Source organism: Ambystoma mexicanum, chromosome 2p, assembly GCF_040938575.1.
Source record: "Ambystoma mexicanum isolate Mex_15411 chromosome 2p, UKY_AmexF1_1, whole genome shotgun sequence".
Lineage (NCBI taxonomy): Eukaryota > Metazoa > Chordata > Amphibia > Caudata > Ambystomatidae > Ambystoma > Ambystoma mexicanum.
In genome coordinates, this window is record NC_090923.1 from 1,394,233,058 (window position 1) to 1,394,251,362 (window position 18,305).

Here is an 18,305-nt window from a genome sequence, read left to right on the forward strand (position 1 = left end):
ATCGCATTGTTTCCCCCACCCATGCCTGCAATCTTTGTTTATCACCTATCTGTCTCTGTACCGGCAAATGCTTTGCACCACCTGAAAAAACTGTCGGCCACGATTTTTGCATATACAACCTCGACGCCTCCTTCCTACCTTTCTTAATACACTCCTGACTATATTCAGGTGTAGCAAACATTTCAGCATATCTATCTTCTATTTCATTTTTCAGTTCAATGAGTTTGTACACATTTTCTTGCATCCTCATCTCTTTGCTCACTGCGTGCTAACTTATTCAAATCTAACAATCGTTGTGGTGGTAAATTCCCAAGAATCTTTTTCCATTCTCCCACCAAAATTTCCCCCATGCATTCCAACACTACCTGTCTCTCGTTGCTTCTCCGGTACCCATAGAATGAGGCCAATGCTGCCGTCCCATCATTTCCTTCTATGTACCTTTCTGCCTCTCGCTGCAATTCAATCTTTCTTTCTTTGCTGATCGCGCTGCGAGTTACCCGTCCAAATCCTGTTCCTTCAGCCCCGCCTCTCGCCTCGCCAGTCTCAATTTCGACTTCGTGAGGGGCGGATAGTGCTGAATCTGTCTCTAGAGCGGGAGGTGCGGATGGGACAAGTGACAAAGGTGGCATCTGTGAAGGGCCTTCCTGGGTGCTGGGAAATTGTGCGTCTGCGCTTGTGGGAGGGCTCGAGCTGTGGTTGGGGCGTGGGTTAATGCTTGCGTGAGGGGAAGTGCTTGGGCTTTGGGAGGGGGTATGAGAGCTACTGGTTGAGCCTGCGCAGTCACTACTGGCGTGTTTGGTTTCGATCCTGATTTTGGGCCTCGACCCGTATTAGTTAGCAAATGTTCCATTAATTCGTCTGTGTAGTTCCCACTGCGGGTATATTCCTTCTATGTTCATTTGCTCACGTCTCCCTTCCCGTCTTAGACTTGCCGTCCACTCCTCCTCCGCCTCCTTTTCTTCTGCTACCTTAAGCTTCGATTTGTGCCTACGCGCATGCTTCTCTCTACTCCTAAATCGGAGCATTGCTTCCCTCCTCCAATCTTTTATAGTCTCAAATGCTGCGGGTCGCGCTTTTTTCCTTATCAACACCCTTTCTAGGTTATCTCCTCGCAATCTCAAAGCTACCATTAATCGGCCACTGATGGTCCTGTTGCTTTCTAGTTTGACTATGCCAAATTTCACAAAATATTATATCACCCACACCCTATTTTGCATACACGTCATAAGCCGGCGTTCCCCCAGGCGGTGCACTTTGCCCATTTTCCAAGGACTGTCTACCGCAGCCGAAAAGCCCTGCTAAAATGGACAGTACTCCAGGCATGTCTTTAACTTCCCCTTTGGTTAACTGACCTTAACCTGGACGTTTGAATTTGCAAAATCAACACTCTACCAAAAATCAGGTTTTCGTTTGAATCGGGGAATGACTCACCTGATAAAACAAGTCGCCTGTCCTGACGCAACCTCTCCCAACGTCGTGTCTGCGCTTCTCTGGCTTCTGCCTCATTTCGGGACCCTCGCCTCCTTTGACCTCTGGCCCAGTATGTCGATCAGGGATCAGATGTGTGCAGATCTGCCAAGGAATCTCTCCTCACTTCTACAGGGCGCCCCGTACACCTCTTGATCCCGGCTCGATCGTCCCGTCCTCGCCGTTCTTCCGCCTTTACTCCGTTACAACGTATACGATGGGGCAAGTGGGGGAGGGTCCCTATTCGGGCGCCATCTTGAAAGGGGCCCCTAGGGGTCCCTCGCGATATGGAAACAAGGCAATAACCATACACGAAAGGATGCGCCAGACACGAGGTTCAAATTCCCAATGCTAGGGTTTATTGTAAGCAAAAATAGTCCCAATTGGCCAACTGTGGTCTCACGCCCCGCGACGTGAGTTTTCTAGACCTCGAGGGACGCAAGAGAGAGAGAATTACGTACATCATTTACATATATACAAAATGCATATCATACAATCAGCTATGTCATGTTTAACACCCCCCCTTTATTAAGTTTCTTTGAACTCGGGATGACGATGGACATTTCCGACGGGTATGACAATTATGACACTTTCGATGTCTATTCTAGTAACAATGTGTAATTTAGAAAGTGCGGAGGCATCTTCTAGTTGTTGAACAGAACACAGTGCTTCTGTTCTTGGAAGCAAGCTGCACACGAGGGAAAAGCCACATTCCAAGCTTTGCTATCTATGAGGTGCTATTCATGTCCTGGGAGCCGACACGCTCTAAAGGGTTTTGCGAAGGGGGGCCGTAAGAAGAGCATAATTCAAGCCTTTAGCTGCTTTATTCTAACATATTCTACCACAGTACGAGACTGGCTGGCAGCTGTGAAATGATTAAATGCCCTGCAGCTCTCCCCCAAGGCTACAGAGAGGGAGCGTGGGCATTCCTTGCTGGGCTACTCATGAGGAGTTTCAACGAACTCCTCAGTCCCGCGCCCTTGCCCTTTCATATTCAGACAACAATGTTAACAGTTGAGCAGAGTAAGCAGAATTCGCAAGAATTGCAAGCTGCAAAGCAGTTTAGACCGAAAGCAATGAGCAATGGTTAACAATCAAAATGGCGATTCTTGCTACATTTAAAATGGCCGCTTGTTGGTCAAGCATAGCAGTCTGTATTTCTATAATTCTGTGCATAAGACGGTTGGCCTTCGGCCATCAAGATACGTCCATCATTCAAATGAAGGGTATTCACTTTTCCAGATTGACACTGTGAATCATTTCCTCCTATTACTTTTGCATTCACCCTTGTACTGAGCCTCATCTCTCAGATGGTCTCTCATATGAAACTCGCCCCTTGCCGGGGGGGATGCTTGTCCATCCAACCTTTTCATTAGGTGCATTGATGTACTCTGCCCTTGGGTCACCAAATGTGTTAACCTCTCATTTGCAGAGGGATCTGTCCCCTCACTTCTCAGACGCCTGGATTACCCCTCCTTTGATGAGACTCTTGACCCCTTAGTGACAGATAATTATCGCCCCATTTCTCCTCAAGATCTTGGATAAAGTGGCCTATACATACTTCCAGTGTTTCCTGGAGCAAAATGACACTCTGGGGACTCATCAGTCCGGTTTTAGAGCCTGCCTTAATCCCAGACTGGTGGCACTCCTAGTATTCCAATGCTGGTAGCTAATTAATCTTGAACACTCCCCTCTGGTTAGTCATATATGCAAGTGTCTACATCACAAACCACCTAGAATTCTGCCAGCACTAAGAAATCTGGTTCTTCTGGCACCCACCTATCAACACCACAGGTTGCGCATCTGCCTCGCCCTCTTTCATTATCCCTCCACCCCCTCTTCTTGAGCCATATGCTGAAAGGCTGCCAAAATGGCAGAAGTTAAGTTATAGAAGACAGGTTTACATTTTATTTGAATAGATTAATAAACTACATTTGTTTTTTAAAATTGTGGATACAGGAGGTCTACTTCTTAATCAGGATATGTTGAAATTGGTAGCTAAGAGGGCAAGGGAGTGTGTGTGTACACAATATAGTATAAGTTGGGGATGTTGCTGACATAAAGCCACACTGTAAGCTGAAGCCCCTCTGGCACTTTGACTCAAGTTCTAATGAAAGTTGACCGATTTGTGCTCTAGAGTTTAAAGTCTCCTTTGATGGTGCACGTTCATCTCAATCCTTGTTCTTGTGGCCTAAGCTACTCATACTGTCTTTCCATGTAGCCCAAACACAACACACTATCTTTGAATCCTACACCACACCCCATCTGTCCATGTGCCCCAAATTACATTACATTCTCTGCACATTTGCAACCAAGCCCCCGACTTTGTGTGCCCCACAACTGCTTGTATGAATGAAAAATTACAGATCTTTTGTCTCACTGAAATGTCGGTTAAAGAGAAACCAGCAATATTTGTCAGTTGGGCATGGTGAGAGACTGTTAGGAACTCTGTGTATTACAGTAAGTCTAGATGTTTGTGCTAGTGTCACATAATCTGCCTCTCCTTCCTCTGGGACATAATTTCCTTTTTTTGTGCCTTCCCAACTGTAAAATCAAATGTAAATATAACTGGGATGGGATAGAATTTTATAGCTGTCACCATGCTGAGAGGTTTTCATGTATGGCAGGTGTCCTAGTGGCCAATATGGAATGACTATAAAAAAGGGGACCAACATTTGATCTCCATAACAGTCTTTGAATTTCCACAGACACTATTCTCAACCCAGATAGCATTCACTGAATCCAACCCTGCCTAGGGCTGCACACTTGGGTGGATTCTGGTCCACAAAAGCAATGCTAGCATCTTGTCCAACTGCCCTTGCCTGTGGTCCGACCACAACACCATCTCCTTCTCCATCCCCAGCCCGAACCACCATGGCTCCCCAGCAGCCCAAACTACTTCCAAACCAGCCACCATCCTGGCCCGCACCTCCCACTACCTTACCAACGACCACATTATCCCTCTCCTCAGGCACCCCCTCACTCACTCCGAGGACACCACCTTCCTGGTGCAACACTAGCATGACCTGCTCACTAACACCTTTGATCTCCTGACCCTCCTGAAAGGCCGGAAGCAAATGAACATCCAACACCTTAACTCCTGGTTCGCACCAGAGCTTAGTGCCCTACGAGCAACTGAAACCATGTGGCACAAAGAACCTAGCACAGCTAACAAAGCTCTTCAATGGATTTCATTTCTCCTGCAGATTCCTCATCTGATAGATTCCCTCCTCCAGCTCTACTGCTCGGAACCCACTTTGACAGGGGGCGTAGTGAACCTTGACTCAGTCCTCGATCCCTCTTGCTCGGTGCTCGATCGTCACTGCAGATGTGACGTTGGGCATCATATATATATATACTGTGTCGCTACACCTCATACCTCGGTTCCTTTTTTACACTTGCTCAACACACTGCTCTTGAGGAACATAATGCTTTGTGTCCTCGACTCCATTTCGACACATTTCTCGTCGGTTTTGATATTTTTTCTCTGCTGCGGGATGTCTGTGCCCCATATTTCAGGGTTCAAGAGTTGCACGGATTGTGCTTCGAAGATGTTGGTGACCGACCTGCACGATATCTGTGAGTGGTGCCTCGGCACAGGTCATGACACTGAGGGGTGCTTTTCATGCACGAAAATTAATCCAAAGTCTTGTCAGGATGGGGCAGCCGACTCTCGTTTGGCCAACCACCGTCAAAGTCACTGGTCTGGTCGACTGTTCGGTCCTTAAAGGCCGAGACAGAGGGGCCTACCACCGATAAGAAGAAAGACATCGGCGCAAGCCGTAGAAGCGCTCCCACTCACAGAGCACTCTTCCTCATCGCATAAAAAGAGGCGTCATGGACACCAATGCGATTCCAACTGCTTGTCTGAGCGAGGTAAGCCGTTGGCGGGCCAACAACCCATTCGCAATGGGAGAAGTTCAAATGCTAATGTTATCAATGTTTGAAAAGGTGGCTGTAGGTGAAGGTACGCCCCCAGAACAGTCCCCAGTGGGTTCAGCAGCGCTTAGGACCCCCAACCCCATGCAAGAACCGATGCCAACGCCATCGGCGTCTAAGGAGCCTTCGGGCTCGGCGCCTATAAAGGCGGCTAAACCCTTGACACTGGGACCTTCCCTTGAGCCTCAGGGCTCAAGCATTCTCGACGCAGCCTTGGTACCCAAGCCTCGGCAGGCGTTGACAACCACCCCTTCCACGTTGAAGGATAAACCTTCGACGCCGACTATCTGCGATTATTAATTTGTCCCACTTTTCGGTCAGACTTTTTGGGATCTATGCAAGATTTTCAGTGCTGATGGGAGGGGGGCCCAAAGAAACGTCGATCCAATTTATGCACGGGCCGGTGGCATCGACTATTTTGACGACCAGGCAGACCTCCTGGCCTTAGCACATGGGCTGCATGATGCAAGAGGTTTGGATACATCCCCGGGTGTGGATTTCCAACAAGCCCAACCTTAAACCCACGCACGTGCCAAGTTTAGGTCGCTAGTAGACAGGGTGGTTGACAGCCTAGGGCTGAATGCTTTGGCTGTTCCAGTCCAGGGTTATGAGTTAACTGACATCCTGGACGAGGGTCCACTATGGAGAGGCACATGCCTCTGAATATGACAATAGCCGATCCAGTAGTCTCCTTATAGCAGCGGCCATGTTCTGTCCCTACGGTCATCTCCACGCGACCGGTAAATGCAGGCCGGCAAGAGGGGACCTGTCATTTCTGTCCTCTAACCCTTCCCCGGAAGGGATAGTTGTTTAGGCAGCCCCTGTTTCCACCAGGTCAGCTTCCTCAACCTCGAACTTGCCCCTGACAGGGAAGGCAAGAGGCTGGATGCTGTAGCAAAGAACATTTTGACATCTGGCAGCATGGCCCTGAAGGCCACTAATGTGTCCTGTGGGTTTGCGAATATTCGTTTGGCCTCTGGAAGGCAGTGGAACAAGCAGCCCAATAGATTCCAGAAGGGGAGATGCATGCAGGCTGGCTTTGTACAGCTGGTGGAAGATGGAAGGAGGTGGTCAGGCAGTCGCTGCAGACGGGCCTGGACGTGGCAAACTGCGTTGGCTGTTCAATGAGATTGGCGGTAGTTCTCTGGAAACAGGCCTACCTGTGAACTTCAGGCTTTTCACCCAACGTCCAGAGGGGGTCAGGCTGGTAATCCTGTTATTTCCTGATAAGAAGGGGGGGAGGTCCCTCTCCCATCTTGGACCTCAGGGCCTTGAACAGGCTCCTGAGGAAGGACAAATTCAGGATGGTGATGTTGAGAGATTCTCCACGGTCTCGAGCTGCAGGACTGTCTGTTGTCCATAGATCTTCAGGATGCTTACTTCCACATGCTGAAACATTACAAGCACAGGAGGTTCCTCATAGGGGACACGCATTGTCGGTGTAAGGTGCTTTCCTTTGGGTTGACTTCCACTCCAAGGGTCTTCACCAAGCTCATGGCAGTAGTCGTGGCTCTCCCCAGGAGATCTGGGATCCACATATTCCCATACCTGGATGACTGGCTGATCCGAGGGAAGTCGGCGGAGCGGGACTTATCACCTGGAGGACACCTGCTCTCTACTCCACAAGCTGGGCTTCTCCTTAAACTTGCAGAAGTCCGACGTGGCACCATCCCAGTTCATCGGGGCAGTCCTAGACACTCTGGTAGGAATGTCTTATCTTTATAAGTGTTAAAAGTCAAATGTTGGCTATGGCACGATAAATAAAAAATATAAACTCTGGTAGGAAAGGCCTTCCCACGCAAGGAGAGAGTAACCAGCATTGCACAGATGGTGAGTTTGTTCCAGAACCACTCCTCCTTACCAGCATCTTCCTTCCTCTGCCTCTTAGGCCTCATGTTTTTTTTCTAGTGCCAGAGGCCAGGCTGCAAATGAGATCTTTGCAGTGGCTCCTTTGAGGTCAGTGGTCCCAGTACCTCGGAACCCTCAAGGATTCCCTCTGGGTGTCCAGGTCATTGGTCAGCGACCTCCTCTGGTGGGCCGACAGCAATCTACTAGCAAGGGAACCCTTCTGGCTGCCGTGGCACCAGGCCTGAGTAGTCATGGATGCGCCCTTGAAGGGTTGAGGCACTCACTGAGAGGACTTGCAGGTGAGCGGCCTTTGTTCAGTTATGGAAGCCAAATGGCACATCAACAGGCTGCAGTTGAGAGGCATCAGGCTAGCCCTGAAGCCGTTTGCCCCGTCTCTGAAGGAGAAGCATGTCCTTGTCTTCACTGACAATATGGGGGCCATGCACTACCTGAAGAAGGAAGGTGGCCTGTGCTCCCTCTCCTCTGCAGAGAGGCGATGCAGCTGTGGTTCTGGCTGTTGGAGAACAGGATCTCAGTCTCAGCTGTTAATCTGGTGGGAAGAGAGAACAGTTTGGCGGATGCTCTAAGCCGGCAAAGCACAGTCTCGCGTGAGTGGGAGGTGTACCAGGAGTCAGAGAGTACGTCTTCTCTCACTGGGGTACCCCGAGAGTGGATATCTTTGCCACGGAGGCCAGCAGGAAGTGCAGACAGTTTTGCTCCCAGAGAACAGCATGCTAGGGGAAGTGTTTCTGATGGATTGGACCTTCCCTCCTTACTGTGCCTGCCCTCTGATCCCTGTCATCGTCTCAGGATGTTGAGGAGGTTTCGAGCGATCATGATCGCCCCGGATTGTGCGAGGGGGGGAAATGGACCCAGACCTTCTGGATTTGACCATCTGCTCACCTCTCCGGTTGCCTCGCCATCCAGATCTCCTGACCCAATCGGACGGGTGCTCCATTCGATCCCAGAATCCCTTAACCTACATGCGTGGCTCTTGAGAGGATGAGATACGATGACTGGGACCTCTCTGAGGAGGTACTACAGGTGTTGCTGGCTGCATGCAGACTGTCTACAAGATCTCTGTAAGTGTGCAGGTGGAGAAGATTTGGGGCATGGTGCAGAGAAGGCAAGATTGACCCCATCTCTTGCCCCACCACTACAGTAAAGCAGTTCCTTCTGTCACTGGCCTCCGCAGGCCTTCAGGTCACCATAGTCAAAGGATATTTTGCGGCCTTCATCTGTGTTCAAAATGTCCCCGGATCAAGGTTCCTTTTTCACAATCCCATGTTATAGCACAATTCCTGAAAGGCCTTGTGAATACGTTTCTGCCAACTCCTTTTGTTGTCCCAGATTGGGATTTAAATCTGGTTCTTACTTTCCTGATGGCGGCTCCCTTACAGCCCTTGCATTCTTGCTCTTTGCGGCTGCTTTCACTCAAGGCAGCCTTCTTGGTTACCATTACTTCCGTTAGGCAGGTCAGCTAATTGCAGACCCTTTATTATAAACCCCAGTTTTGGGGGGTTTTTTTGCAGGAAGGCCTCGCTCATGGTAAGGCCGGGGTTCCTTCTGAAAGTGGTTTGAGTTTCCCCTTTTGCAGTCTATTGATCTGCCTGTTTTTTACCCACCTTTGCATCCCTCTAGGGAGGAGGAGTGGTTCCATCGGCTGGATCCCCAAAGGACCTTGAATTTTTACGTGGCTAGGATAGCAGAATACCAAAAGGCTGATCAGCTATTTATTGCTTACTTTTTGGCCAGGAAAGGTCTACCTGTAACTAAGCAGACGCTCTCCCGGTGGATCATTTTATACATTGCAGAATGCTACCAATCTGCAGGCAAAGAACTGCTTCCCGGCATTGGAGCACACTCGACCAGAGGGATTGCCACCTCTATGGCCTTTCAAAGGGTAGTCCCAATCAGAAACATTTGCGGCTTCTTGGTCTTCGCTCCACACTTTTACAAGGCATTAGAGCCTAGACGTCCCCCATGGGGCTGACACATGTTTTGGCAGGGCGGTGTTCTAAAACCTGTTGCTGTAAGCTTTCTACCGGTCTCCATTGGTCCACTGCTTTGGGAGTCTTATCAGATGAGGAATCTGCAGGAGAAAGACAATCCATTGAAGGAGAAATTACTCACTAAGGTTCTTTCTGTGGATGATTCTTCTGCAGATTCTTAATCATCCCTTCCATCCATCCCCGCTCAGAAAGCGTTAGCAGTCGGTGAAGTCTCTTCTTGGAGGGGGGATATGTGGTGATGATCCTAGAGTGATTGTTTTCTGTTTGGCAAGCCGCTTGTCTTTCTCATTAATTTAAAAAGGAATAAGGGAAAGGCAAATAAATGACATTTTTCAAGTACTGGTTGTGGAATCTCTCTGGGATCCATTTTATCTCTACCTTTTTTACTTGCCATTTGTCCTTTTGTTCTAGCTATTTTCCTCTGCAGCTCTCGAGCACAGGAGAAAAAAGGTGGGACTGAGGTATGGGGCGTAGTGACGCAGTATATATAAGACACCCGACGTTGCATCTAGAACCGACGATTGAGCACCGAGCAAAACGGATCGACGGCCGAGTCGAGGTCCACTACGCCCCCTGCCGATGTTTTTTTCCAAGCAGCAGAGCTGGAGGAGGATATCCATCAGATGAAGAATCTGCAGGAAAAGAACTGATAGACCGAACACTACAGTGAGTAATTTCTCCTTTTCGCAAAAACCTCCTGCCATTACAGACAATCCATTCATGAGGCCAAGGCGTCTGCCTACAATGACGAGATCTCCAAAGCGTCCTCCAGCTCTTGTTAACTTTTTGCCATCCTCCGTGATCTGGAGACCCCATGTCTCCCCTCCACCACCATCCAGAAAGACAACACCTGGTGCAACGTCGTTCAAGACACCCTCACCAACAAATCGCTCTCCTACAACAAAGGATCGCAGCCAAACAACCCTTTGAGTTCCAACCCATCAACGACTTCACCCCTGGAAACGTCATCAAAGGCCTCAAACCCTCTCGATGCAAAAGGGACTCCAGGCCAGCTCCCATCGTGAAGGACTGCTCTGAACCCCTTATCCCGCTTATCTCGGCCATCATCAACTCCTCCTTCGCTTTTTGCACCATCCCTTGGCTTCTCAAAGCATCCTGGGTATTCCCTCTCCTCAATAAACACTCCCTTGACCCAACCATCCCCACCAACTACCGCCCCATAACCACATTCCCTTTCTTGCTAAACATCATTGACAGAGTCACTTGCCAAGGACTTCAAAAAGTCAAGGACTTCCTAGAGTCTCACCATATTCTAGGCTACCGACAGTCCAGGTTCCGGTCCAAACATGGAACTGAGACGACACTACCTAAAAATAAAAATCAGCTTGATGATGACAAAGACCAAAGCAACCTCTCTCTGCTCCTACGCTTGGACTTATCTGCTCTGTTTGATCTGGTCAACCACATCACACTCTGCCACCACCTCACATCCTCAGCACACTTCTCGCCTGATGCTGCCAAATGGATCACCTCGTTTCTCCCTGACAGGACTTCCCGGGTCTTCACCGGCAAAGCCTCAGCACATCCGACCCCCACAGCATGTGGCGTACCACAAGGCTCCTGCGTCTCCCCGACCTTACATAACACATACACCAAACCTCTCTTTCACCAGCTCGAATCGCTAGGCATCTCATACAGTAACAATGCGAACGATACTCAGATCCTCATCTCCCCTCTCAGTACACACAGGATTTACTCAGGGTCACCTCCCTCTGAGATGATCCAAACCTGGATGGCCACAGACAGCCTCTGTCTCAATGACGAGAAGACTGAGCTTCTCGTGGGCCCCCCAGCATGGCTAGCTAAGCTTCATCAGGACTACACATCTTTCTCTATCGTCGGCCACATCATCCCAGTCTCTGTGGCTGTAAAAATCCTCAGCGTCTACCTGGACTCCTCCCTCAACATGACTCACTAAACCAACCATATTGCCTCAACATCGGGAAATGCCACAAAGCTCATGACCGCCAGTAGACTTTATCCACAAAAAAAGACTTCAAGTTGCTCATGCCCTTATTTGTTCAAAATTTCGACTACTGTTACTCTGTTTTGTGGCACCTCCACCAGAAACGTATGCAAACTACAGCAACCCAAAACAATGCACTGAGACCAGCACTTGGTATCGGAAACTGTGACCACATATCAGAAGCCAAGAGATCTGCTCACTGGCTCCCGGTAAAGGACAGGATCAACTTAAAGATCTTGTTCATCATACACTGCTGCCTTTCCAAAAACGCTCCTACCTTGCAAAAAACTCTCAAGACACTGGCAGGCGAGGCCGCAACGTTTGTCCTTCAAACACTGCCTCGCCATCCCCAGATTCAACTGCAAAAGAGCGGAGGGGGTGCAGCTTCCAAGTTCGTTCCCCCACACTCTAGAAGGAGCTCCACGGCCACCTCCGAGGCGAACCATCCTATGTCAGCTTCAGAAAGAAGCTCAAAACCTACCTCTTCAACTAAGACACTTTTCTCCTACCCTCACTTGTTACTCTTTTCTTCTGTCTGACTGTAACCAGCATCCAGATGCCTACAGGCTTGGTGCACTCATATAAATGCCTAAATAAATAAACTATTGCATAGGTCGAAATTGGGATTGGTTGACCAGGAGCAAAACGTAGCTACTGGGTATCGGGCATCAACCTTTAGGCAGGAGCTATGTCTGGGGAACCAGGAGCAAGTATGTAGTGCGTGAGATGCAAACTAACTTTTTGTCTATTCTATATTGTGGAATATGCTTTAAACGTCTCTTAGGTGCATCTTGTGTTCTCTTTTTATACACATTCCCAAACCTCCACACAGTTAATATCACATAGCTATGTTTGTATGGCACTACTTGCCTGGGAGTCACAAGTAGCTCCTGATCGCTCTTGGTTTCAAGCTAACAAGGCTCCCCTTGGCTATAACCAGCAGCTAAATAGCTCTCAGCATTTAGAACCCTGCATTCAATTGGAGTACAGATGTGTGTCCAACATGCATACTGCAAACATTGCTACTATATTTGAAGAGGCTACCAAAATGTAGAAAATAATCTGCACTAACAGTCATCACTATTGAAAGGATAGTTTGCGGTCCTTTGAGCCAGTCATACAAAAATGTCAATATTTCAGTGAGGAATAAGAATGTAAAAGAATTATTTTGCTGGTATTGCTAACCTTCACAGGTTGTGTCCATGCTTTTTAACAGTTGAGATGTTAACTCGAAGTACCTCATTGCCATGTTGCATGGGCTCACATGCATAGCTTGTTTGTATGGTGAAACTGCTTAGTTTGTATTGGTGGTAAATTGAGATATGGTTAAAGCACATTTGCCTTTGTACATATGTCTCAAGCAACTCCATGTTTCCTTCCCACCATAGGGGATTACCAGACAGTAAAGGAAACCTGCTACGGTTTATCCAGGAAGTACACGGGCATTACCTTCACCAGCGACCTTTGCATACGCCGATCGTGGTTCACTGCAGGTAAGGTAGCAGATTCACTGGTATTGTGTACGACTCATCCTTTTTGATTTCTGCTAACTCAACTTGTATAAGAGCCCCACTAGCAAAGTTATAGTAGGTTTAAAAAGTCTTGAAAAAAACCTTCCACTTCAAATGTGAAAGTCGAATAATCAATTTGAGCCAAATGGCACAGTGCCACCCAGTAGTCCTCATTGGACGTTTATCTCCAGATCCACATGAGCAAATCAATGTGGGTATGCAAATTAGCCCAAATGCAAGCCTTTAGCTCCTGATAATTCTTGCTTACCCGGCAGTGCATTTTTTGTATATATCTTCTTCAACCTAAGACAGTTCTCAAGGCTGCAGATGACTGCATACTGGTTTCACCCTTATTAGGGATCATTAGTGCTGAATAGTCTAAAAGCCCTGTGGGGTGTAGCAGTGGGGGATGTCTATCAAACACTGTCGAAGTTATGGTAGGTTAAAAAAAAATGCTTGAAAACGGTCCCACTAAAAGCCTTTGAGAGCCTAATGCAGTGCCAGAAATGTCTCAATGTTATCTTTCATGAGTTACATAATCCCTTTCATATCTGGCCATCAGATATCTGCAGTTTGTCATGTTGGGAATTGGGACCCCCGTCCAAGCGAGCAATTACATCTGATAAAAATGGCCACTGATTTTGGCTTTTGAATATTAAACATGTTTTCTGTTTTCACACGCACACAGGCACGTGAATGCAGATAAATGGCAGAGAGGGACAACCAAGAAAGTAGAATGTTTAATAAGAGGGGCAAGGTATTGTAGCATGAGAGTTAGGGAGTTTTTCCTGAAGCCCCTTAATGAGTTTTTCAAAAGACTATATCTGTGTTGTGTGCACAAGGTGTCCACAAAGTGAATACAAACTCTCTGAAGGGTATTCGCGCCCTTATGCTGGGAGAGTACTGGTATCAGTGTATCGTTGGTACAACACTAGCCTGCAACAAAATAATGCACACTGTATATATGATGACGAAATGTCAACCCTGGGGGTCTGTACTGTCTGGTAATGGCCCTTCTTCCTGAGTTAAGGGCCTGTGCAAAGCAGTTGCATTACATAGGGCAGTAGGCTGTTGCCAAATGGAACAGCCCCCGTGAGGGGTCAGAAATGTGAGGCAGTCAACTATGTGAAGGTTTCTCAATAAATGTCATTTTATTAAATTGGAAGGTTGGATGAAGGCCTCACTAACCCTACCCTGATGAGGATTTACCTGCCTAAAATAAACTAAAGAAAACAGTCTAACAAAGGATATCTGTCCCTCACACTTATACATCCAATACTTAAATTAGGAAATGGGAGGCCACCCGGGGGGGTGCAGACAAGATGGCAGTTTGATTCCTGATCTCCGTCCCCTGTCCTGGTATTACCGCAGAGTTTTGCTGAGTCGTGGTGCCCAAGACCCGTAGGGCAGGGTCCTTGAGTGTGTGAGGCACCCCTATTGTAGCTGTGAGATTGCTGAGCGGCAGGCCTCCGTTTGCTGGAGCGGAGAAGCACTCGCTCCTGAGACCTGCTCAAGAGTTGCAGAGCTTTGCCCGGCGGGAGGAGCTCCGCTGCTGCTCGCCTGCAAGGCGGGTTGTGGAAGGCGCTGCGGCAGCGGCCGAGAAAGCACACTTTGCCGGGGAGGCGGTCCACCACAGCAGCAGCCAGAGGGGGCCTTGGAGGGCAGGCCCCGAGAGCCGAGCACTGTGACCCTCGGGACACGTCCCGGCCATGAGGGGTGCAGGTGGCAAAGGGACAGCAAAAATGTTGGGCATGCCCGGGAAGCACCCGAGGCAGTAAAGGGAGACAGCGGGTCCAGCGGCGGCTCCAGGCCTGAAAGGAGTGAGAGCTGGTGCTGGGGGCAACACGCGACTACCCAGGGCCCTAGACAATGAGGGCCCCAGCAAACAGGAGTGGGGCCCAGACAAGAGCATAAGGGAGCCGCAGTGAAGGGCTCCAGTGCCGGCCCTATACCCAGCAAGTGAGGCAGTGGCTGAGCGGCCAGAAGACCAGGATACCCCACTGAGGGGCCAGTGCAGGGCAAACACCCCTGGTGGGGCCCACAGCGGAACGCTGCTGACCTGGGACCCGGGAAGGCTGGATTGAGGTGAGCAGCATCACTAGCCCTAGAGCAGGCGTACTGCATCGGTGGAGGGTCTCCGGGGCCCCTCGTATACACTAATGCAACCCCCTAAACATTCCAGGAAGGGAGGGCGCCTAGAGCATTTGCAAGAAATAGGTGGCATACAGGGCCCCTTCCCCTCCTCAGGTTGGCGGACAGGAGGAGCTGGGCAGGGTTGTGTGCAGCAACATCACAGCAGAGGGGTCAGGTTCTTGTGGGGTGTGATGCGCAGCACCCCCTTCCGTGCCGATGGCGAAGAGGTGTGGACTGGGCTAAGGCAGGTGCCTGGAGGGAAAAGGCAGGTCCTGTGAGGCCTCTCGTGGAGCCGGCCCATCAGTGGGGAGACAAGGCGGAAGAGGCTAGCGGGCATGTGGAGGAGCTGTGCCTGGAGAGGGGAATATCCAATCGGATGAGCTGGAGGGGTGCCCTTGCGCGTTACTGATATCAGGACAACGAGGAGATGGCAAAGGGAGAGGGGGTCCACACCCCTACTCAGCAGAGATTTGCACGATCAAGAGCGACATCCAGGCCATCCTGGAAGAGATGAGGGGAATGAGGACATATATAGGGGCGAAGGCGGCGGCCCTCTCAGCAAAGGTGGTTGCCCTGGAGGAGAGTCTCGAAGTGGTGGAAGCTAACCAGGCCTTGCTGGGTATCCAGCAGGCGCAGATGGAGGCACGCTTTCTGGAGATAGAAAGGCGGAGGGGATGCAGCTGGACGACATTGAGAACCGAGAGAGGCGGAACATCCTCTGGTTCTTTGGACTGCATGAGGCGGAAGGGGAGTCCCCCAATAGCCTGGAGCAGAAGATCCAGGATATAATAGGGATGGTTCTGGGCTGTAAGGAGGCGGAGCGAGTGACCTTGGCAGGGGGCACCGTGCCACTGGGGGGAGCAGTGAACTGCGCTTGGTCCTGGCATGGTTGCCCTAGTATGGGGATAAGGCAAGGATCCTCGAGAAGGCACGCAGTCTAGGGGCCATTGAATATGGAGACTCTAGGGTGGCGATCTTTCCAGACTTGTGGGCTCACACCCTTTTGAGGTGCAAGAAATGTGGGCCTCTCACCAGATGGCTTCAGGAGAAGAGGGTGAAGTGTAGATGGGGATGCCCGTTTGCAGTTGTGTTTGAATGGGAAGGAGAGAGATACCAGCTAGTCTCGGAGGAGGATGTCCAGCATGCCACGGAAGACCTGGTGGGACTCTGGAGTGGAACCGTCCAGGTGGAGGGGGGAGTGGAGTAGGCCGAGAACTGCGAGGCCCGACATCCGCCACAGGAAGGTGTAAGGGCCAAGGGGCTCTCCCTCGCCCCGTAAGGACATGAAGGGAGCCAGGGGGCAGAGGTGATAAGTTGGTTTTTGAATGTGCCTTGGGTTCTGCTCCCGTTGCCCCTCCTCACTCTGGTTCAAAAAGGGGCAGGGGTCAGAGGAGTGGGTAGGGGATGCCCTAGTTCTTAGGGGTTTGGTAGGGAGGGATGGTTGTAGGATGTTAGCCTGGGAAAGAGAAGAGGGGGGAGAGCTTTGGGAATGGGGGGGCAAGTGGACGTAAAGAGAGGGGTAACGCAGCCAGGGCAGGGGTCTCACCCCTGGTGGTTCGACAGGTGTGTCCAGTGATGGGGGGGGGGGGGGCATGCGGCCAGACGCCACAGATCGGGGGAGGGAGATTACATGCAGCGGTCCACACAAATGGTGAGCGTGAGGGGTTTCCCAAGAGGGCTGGAGGGACAAACAGTGGAAGGGCTATGGCTGAGCTGAGGGTTGCCATGCTTATCGTAAAGGGTCTCAACTCGCAGAATAAGAGGTCGTTGACTAGCAACATGTTACACAAGCAGAGCCTGGCGATCCTCTTTCTACAATAGACCCATTACAGGCAGGGGGCGGAATCGGATATAAAGGGGAAAGATATTGGCAAGACCTCAAGGATCACAAAAACATTATACGTGCCTAGCACGGGGCAGGTGAGATTCCTAGGCCAGATCTTTGCTATGTTGGAAGGCTGGCATAAGGGGTCGTGATCCTGGGGATCTATTTCAATTTAGTGGCTGACCCCGCTCTAGAGTGGTGGTCTGCAAGGTAGGGTGGCCCTAGGGCAGTGACCAGGGAAAACGCAGACTTTCTAAACCACCTGCAATATTAGCACTGGGTGGACATCTGGAGGGGCCATTTTTTTAAAGGCCAAGGGGCTACAAGTTCTTTTCTCCCCCGAAACCAGTCATACACTAGAATAGACTTGCTCCTGGTCCCACAGGAGCAGATGGGAGGGATGAGGGGACCTAAGGTTTAGGCGGTAACTTGTCCAGACCACGAGTTAGTGGTGCTGGAGTGGAAAGTGGCAAGTCGGCTGCCGCGGCAGTCGCGCTTGAGGTATAATATGCTGACGAGAGACGAGGTATTCTGTGATTTCATGCAAAAGGAGATGGGGCATTCTTCGAAGACGACAGTGGGGAGGTCTGTATGGCTATGGTGTGGGAGGCAGCCAAGGCCACGTTTAGGGGAGTGCTCATTGCGGAGGGGGCCTGGTGGAAGAGAGAGAGTTGCTTGGTGGAGACTAGACTCTGCGAGGAATTGAAGGCCTTGAGAGCCCAGTAGTTGTAGAACGGTGCTGATAGGGAGGTGCTCCAGGGAAGATGTGGGACAAAAGGCAGGAGCTCCACTCAGTCTCCAGTGAAGTGGTGAAGCGAATGAGGTTCACACGGCAAAAATACTACGAGAGGGTTGGGGTTGTTGGTTTGTTTCTGGCGAACAGGGTGAAAGGATGCGGGGCGGAGAGGAGGGTGGACAAGGTGCACGGGCCAAACGGGGGCATGGTAGATAAAGGGGAGGATATCTCAGCTCAGTTCGTAGCTGATTATGAGCAACTCTATGCCAGCCCGGTGGTGCCATCGGCTGGGGCGATGGGGGGCCTACCTCAATGGTCTGCCACTCACCAAGCTCACAGTAGAGGAGGGGGATGCGCTTGAGGCAGAGGTAACACAGAAGGAGGTGACGAGACCGATTCAAAAACTAAAGGTAGCCAAAGCACCAGGGGAGGATGGGTTCACCAAGGATTTCTATAAACAGCATCAGTCATTACTGGCAGAACCCTTGGCCAAGTTGTTAAATTCCTTTGTTTGGGAAGGGCTCCATACCAATGACATTCCTCCAGGCCTTGATTGCAGTGATCCCAAAGCTAGGAAATGGCTGCATGATTTGTGCATCATGCGGGCCAATCACCCTAATAAATGTGGACATGAAAATATTTGCCAGGGTGCTAGCGTCTTGCCTGTAGTTCTGCCTTCCCCGGTTGATTCACGCAGAAGGGACAGGCTTCATTATACACAGGCAGGGGGCTAACAATATGCGTAAGACGCTACTCATCAATACACCAGTGGTGGCGAAAGGGGGTGGCCCTAGATGTAGAGAAGGCCTTCGACCGGATGAGCTGGGCCTTCTTGGGGAGGTCCTCC

General features: G+C 50.2%; 1 protein-coding gene across 2 annotated transcripts in view; it reads left to right on the forward strand.

Annotated features, from left to right (window-relative positions):
- Positions 1-18,305, forward strand: part of PTPN23 (protein tyrosine phosphatase non-receptor type 23) — a 1,404,706-nt gene that overhangs the window by 1,150,553 nt on the left and 235,848 nt on the right. For both annotated transcript variants that reach the window (XM_069645828.1, XM_069645827.1), the window contains exon 22: positions 12,642-12,746. In XM_069645828.1, coding sequence (XP_069501929.1) covers positions 12,642-12,746 — 105 coding nt within the window. The remainder of the gene's footprint in view (positions 1-12,641; positions 12,747-18,305) is intronic.